Source organism: Pseudorasbora parva, chromosome 7, assembly GCF_024679245.1.
Source record: "Pseudorasbora parva isolate DD20220531a chromosome 7, ASM2467924v1, whole genome shotgun sequence".
Classification (NCBI taxonomy): Eukaryota; Metazoa; Chordata; class Actinopteri; order Cypriniformes; family Gobionidae; genus Pseudorasbora; species Pseudorasbora parva.
This window is the reverse complement of record NC_090178.1, coordinates 22,969,987-22,974,595: the sequence shown is the minus strand read 5'-3', so window position 1 is coordinate 22,974,595 and position 4,609 is coordinate 22,969,987. Positions and strand designations below refer to the sequence as shown.

General features: G+C 33.4%; 1 protein-coding gene across 1 annotated transcript; it reads left to right on the top strand.

Annotated features, from left to right (window-relative positions):
• The first annotated feature begins 297 nt into the window (after nucleotides 1-297).
• Nucleotides 298-2,412, top strand: mrpl17 (mitochondrial ribosomal protein L17). Its single transcript, XM_067449649.1, has 3 exons — nucleotides 298-703; nucleotides 1,772-1,840; nucleotides 1,955-2,412. The coding sequence occupies exons 1-3, from the start codon at nucleotides 530-532 to the stop codon at nucleotides 2,213-2,215; spliced, it is 504 nt and encodes a 167-aa protein (XP_067305750.1). The 5' UTR covers nucleotides 298-529; the 3' UTR covers nucleotides 2,216-2,412.
• The last annotated feature ends 2,197 nt before the right edge of the window (nucleotides 2,413-4,609 follow it).

Below are 4,609 nucleotides of genomic sequence, written 5' to 3'. Positions count from 1 at the left end.
CTAAAGCTATTTATAAATATATATTTCTATAAATTATTCTAGTCTATATAATTGTATTTTATATATTATATGTATCTATCGCTGATCAGACACTCCAAAGCACAGACGGGGGAGAACTTTTAACTTTTCTGCATAAATTATAAAATTTAATCAATATTTAACTCAGATCTACTTAAAAATGATAGGGAAAACTGACATAAAGCTTTTTAGGGGTAAAATCTCATCTAGTGCTTGATGTAATGCTTTTGTCAATACATTCATGCGGAACCTTACTCAAGTATAGTTTTTGATTCCGGATGCTTTAGACAGACGTACCATCACACATGTATTGCGGCTGTGCTGTCATGTGAACGCACAACCTTATACTTGTCTGGATCAAATAGATACGCTTGTTTATATACAGTGGAAGCAGTCGCTGGTCACAGCAGTGCTGATTTGAGTTTCATTTATTTTTGCAATAGATTTTACAAGGTGTAGCCAAGGGGATTTATTTCCTGGAGTGAGTTAGTGTCCTTCATCGCTTCTTGCAATGCGACTCACCCTGCGGGCTCTGATTTCCCATGGCCGAGTGGCTCGTCGGATGGGACTCGGAACTGAGTCCAGAATCAACATGCTTCGGAATATACTCACTGGTCTGGTTCGACACGAGAGAATAGAGACAACGAGAGCCCGAGCCGATGAAGTTCGCTTTTACGCTGAAAAGGCAAGTAATGTTAGAAGTAGGCTAGAGGTTTTCTGTACCGCTTGCTTTATATTCTTCATTGAGTGACATTAACTGTATTTGGCTAGTTATTTTTTTTTAATTTATTTTTTACAATTGTTTACACACAAATACTAGTGCTTGTGACATAATGACCACAACATGTAACTCCTCCACCACCCCTCTGAACCAATTCCTGCATTACACTCAAATTGCAGATCTAAAAGACACTTTTTCAAAACACTACACACAATTATCTGCATTTGGCACAATTTTCATGCAGACAATCCCTTGTTTTCACAAGGAACACACTGCCATTCAAATATGCACACTGACTCATGACATGGGCAAACACCAGTCACAGTTTTACAATTAGCAAACAGCTTTTGCATAAAAGGGCAACAGGTGAGCTCATCTGTTTTGAAGCAATGGATGCCAACATTTTTTTTACTGTAACTGTACACAGTAAATTCTCTGGTTGTTTTGTATGTAGACTTTCTACATTCTCAAAGTCACTCTTCTGCTCTGGTTGCCGTTCAACTATGAACTTTTTTCTGTTGTTGCAAGGCATTTAAGGAACAATTATGAAATATTGATAAAACTATTATGATATTAAGGTTAAGCTAAATTGTCCAAAATAGTGCAATTCTGGTAGATTTAACTCTTTAAAAAATTAGGGGAAAATGAAAGGGATAAAGGGATATTTCATCCAAAAATGGAAGTTTTGTCATAATTTACTCACCCTCAGGTTCAAATCCTGCATGGATTTCCTTTTTTGAAAAATATGTTTTACTAAAATTTGATAACTTCCATAGTATTTTGGAAAAAAACAGGTCTCATAAGTTGTTTGGTTACCCACATTCTTCAAAATATCATCTGTGTTCAGTTCATACAGGTTTGGAACAACTTGAGGGTAAGTGATGACAGAATCTTTGGGGGTGAACAATCCTTTTAAAGAGTTTTGCGGGTTCAACACAATTAAAACATTAAATCGGTTTTAATCTATCTTTTAAAATGATTGTTGTGAATGATTTTGTTTTTAAAACTTATAACATTTCTGTTTTTTTTTAGTTGATTGATTATGCTAAAAAGGGAGATACTAATGAAAAATCTATGAAAATGGCTGACTTCTGGTTAACGGTACGTTTTCATTCATTGCTTAAAAGTTCTTCTAACATTGTTTCTAACAATCAAGTGTAAAGCACATCTACATTGATTTTTGTATTTTTTACATTTTTATATTTCTCCATTCAGGAAAAAGACTTGATCCCCAAACTCTTCAAAGTTCTATCGGTGAGGTTTGAGAATCAGACCGGTGGATATACGCGCATGGCCCGTATTCCTAACAGAGAGAATCTGGACCGCGCAGCCATGGCTGTCCTGGAGTACAAAGGCAACCCTTTCCCTCCCCTGTTCCCCGTGAAACGTGTCAGTGAACTGAACTTGGTAAACCAACTTCTAAAAGGATACCGAGAAGAAAAAGCTCAAATGGTCACTGAGAAAAAGGACTTATAATCTTGCATTGCATTTGTATATTATATTTCATGTAATAAACCAGTATACATTAAATACACTTTTTTTTGTTCTTAATTTTGTGCATATGGTTAATGCCTTACATGTTTTAATTAATATTGTAAATTCAGCATGTATGATTGTATAAGATGTCTAGGGTCCTGTCTCAAACAGATGATTAAAAAAAACATTTTCAGTTAGCATTTCAGTTTTGTCTTCATTAATAAATTCTAAATGGTCATGTTGTGTGACAAGTAAATTAAAGAATATATATATATATTCCATATCTCTGTTAATGCAAAAGACCTATAATAATTTTGTATAGTATTTTACAGAACATGTCAACTATCTGGGTTTATAAATATTTAACATAGCCATTTCTATATATATATATATATATATATATATATATATATATATATATATATATATATATATATATATATATATATATATATATATATATATATATATACATACATATTAAAAATACAGGATGGAAGTTTGTACCAATATATTATTTTGGATAAATCTATTCATGTTTAAAAGCACTCATCTTTGTTTGGGTGCAACGCCCTGCTTTTATTTTCTCGTTTTTTTCCCCCTCTTTGCATCCCAACATGGGTCAACAAGCTCAGAATTAAAAAGGGACACGTTTTGATTAAAAATATTAGAAAATCTAGGATTCACTTTAATGAATGAAGGGATGAGACTACATGGTTATAAACAGATTTTCAGTCCCATGACAATAGTTTAAGGAGTTTGTACTTTAGAGTAGCATGGTTACAATTAGCTGCCTTTATTCAATGCTAATCCAACTGCAAAATAGAACAAACAAGCCATTGTAGTAAAACAGATCATTTTAATTTGGCAAAAAGGGTATGCACTGCCAAGTCATTTGACACTATTAAAATGCATTCAGTATGAACAGTGCAACAGAAATGTGCTTAACTGAATCTTTCTGTGCTCCTGAATGTGATGTGCTATTATCATACATTCAAAAAGTGTGCTCGCTCCTCTCTGCTAGGTGTGCACACTCACTGAAGAGATGGAAAAAATCATGGCAAAGCCTTTTAGAATAATCTTTTCTGATGGCTTCCTGACAAATCAAGCGTTTCAGGCCCTAACACATCTGTTAATACAAAACAAATCTTAAACCACAAGAACCTGTCTTTAATGATTCTTCAAGTATGGTTCTTCTCTTTAAAAAACAATTTTGAATATAAATATGTCATTATGTACATAACTTATAGGATTAGATTTAAAACAGGTCAATTTCAGATAGAGATTATATACGATATGTTCATATATATATAACATAAATATGACCCACAGCTTTTTTTTTAATCTTTTTTTTTTTTTTTTAACTAAAACAAATACAGCAGTGATAATGGACATATTACAGATAAAACCTTCCCATTTTACCTGTACATTTGTCATTCACTCTATTGCATTTTCAAGGGTCTCTGATGGTAACGAAATGTGTTTAAAAACAGTAAAGTGCTCCATGCAGCCAATACAAAGTGTTTCTGTAAGAGTAGAGCCATATTTTCATCAGATGCTCAAGTAAACAAACCAGTGGACTGAATGATTCTTCTGTCACTTCACAGACAGAATAAGAGTATCTGCTTCATAATCGCTGCGTGTTAATACATGTACAACTGTATAACAAAGTTTGCTGAACTTGAATCTGAACTCCACAAACCCCTGCACTGTATTATCTGAATTAAACTGATATTATGGAATAGGCAATACAGACCAGGACGAAGATGAGGATGTCATCATTCATCGTCCGCTTAAGTTAAATATTCTCTACATACTGTAGCTATAAACAGTGTGTACTGCATACAAAATTAAGACTGCTAGTTGTAAAAACACTCAAAATTACATTGAATATATCAGAATGTAGACAAAGCACAAACATGCATGGTATACAAATACTGCCTAGTTGTTCCACAGTTAACTTGCCATTGCAGTTTAACATCAGTTTGCAAAGTCTAGCTGTATTCAATGTGAATAAAAATATATAAACCCTAAATTATCTCCAATTTACAGACAAAATTTGTCAATAAAATAAAAACATTTAAAAAACAAATGAGTGCGGGAGATGAATACTTGGTTCTGTTGCATTAAAATGGCAAGTAATACAAATATTAACGGCACCACTTGAAATGAACAAAGCATTAAAAAAAAATTGTCAAGAGCTCACTGTACTGTTACTGTACACATCGCTATCCTACTGTCACATTAAGCTTGAAATATCTATACTCTAGATTCTCCGTCTTCTACTGTCACTCTATTGCACTGCCTGTATATTATCTCTCTCCAGTGACTCTCTCAACTCACTGAAATATTTATTGCTTCTTATTTTTTAGGAGCAGTGTGAGCAGGTTATGC

Coding starts and splice junctions, on each gene's coding strand:
- mrpl17 (XM_067449649.1), top strand. CDS start 530: ATGCGACTCACCCTGCGGGCTCTGATTTCCCATGGCCGAGTGGCTCGT. Junction 704..1,771: donor TTCGCTTTTACGCTGAAAAG/GCAAGTAATGTT, acceptor GTTTTTTTTTAG/TTGATTGATTATGCTAAAAA. Junction 1,841..1,954: donor TGGCTGACTTCTGGTTAACG/GTACGTTTTCAT, acceptor TTCTCCATTCAG/GAAAAAGACTTGATCCCCAA.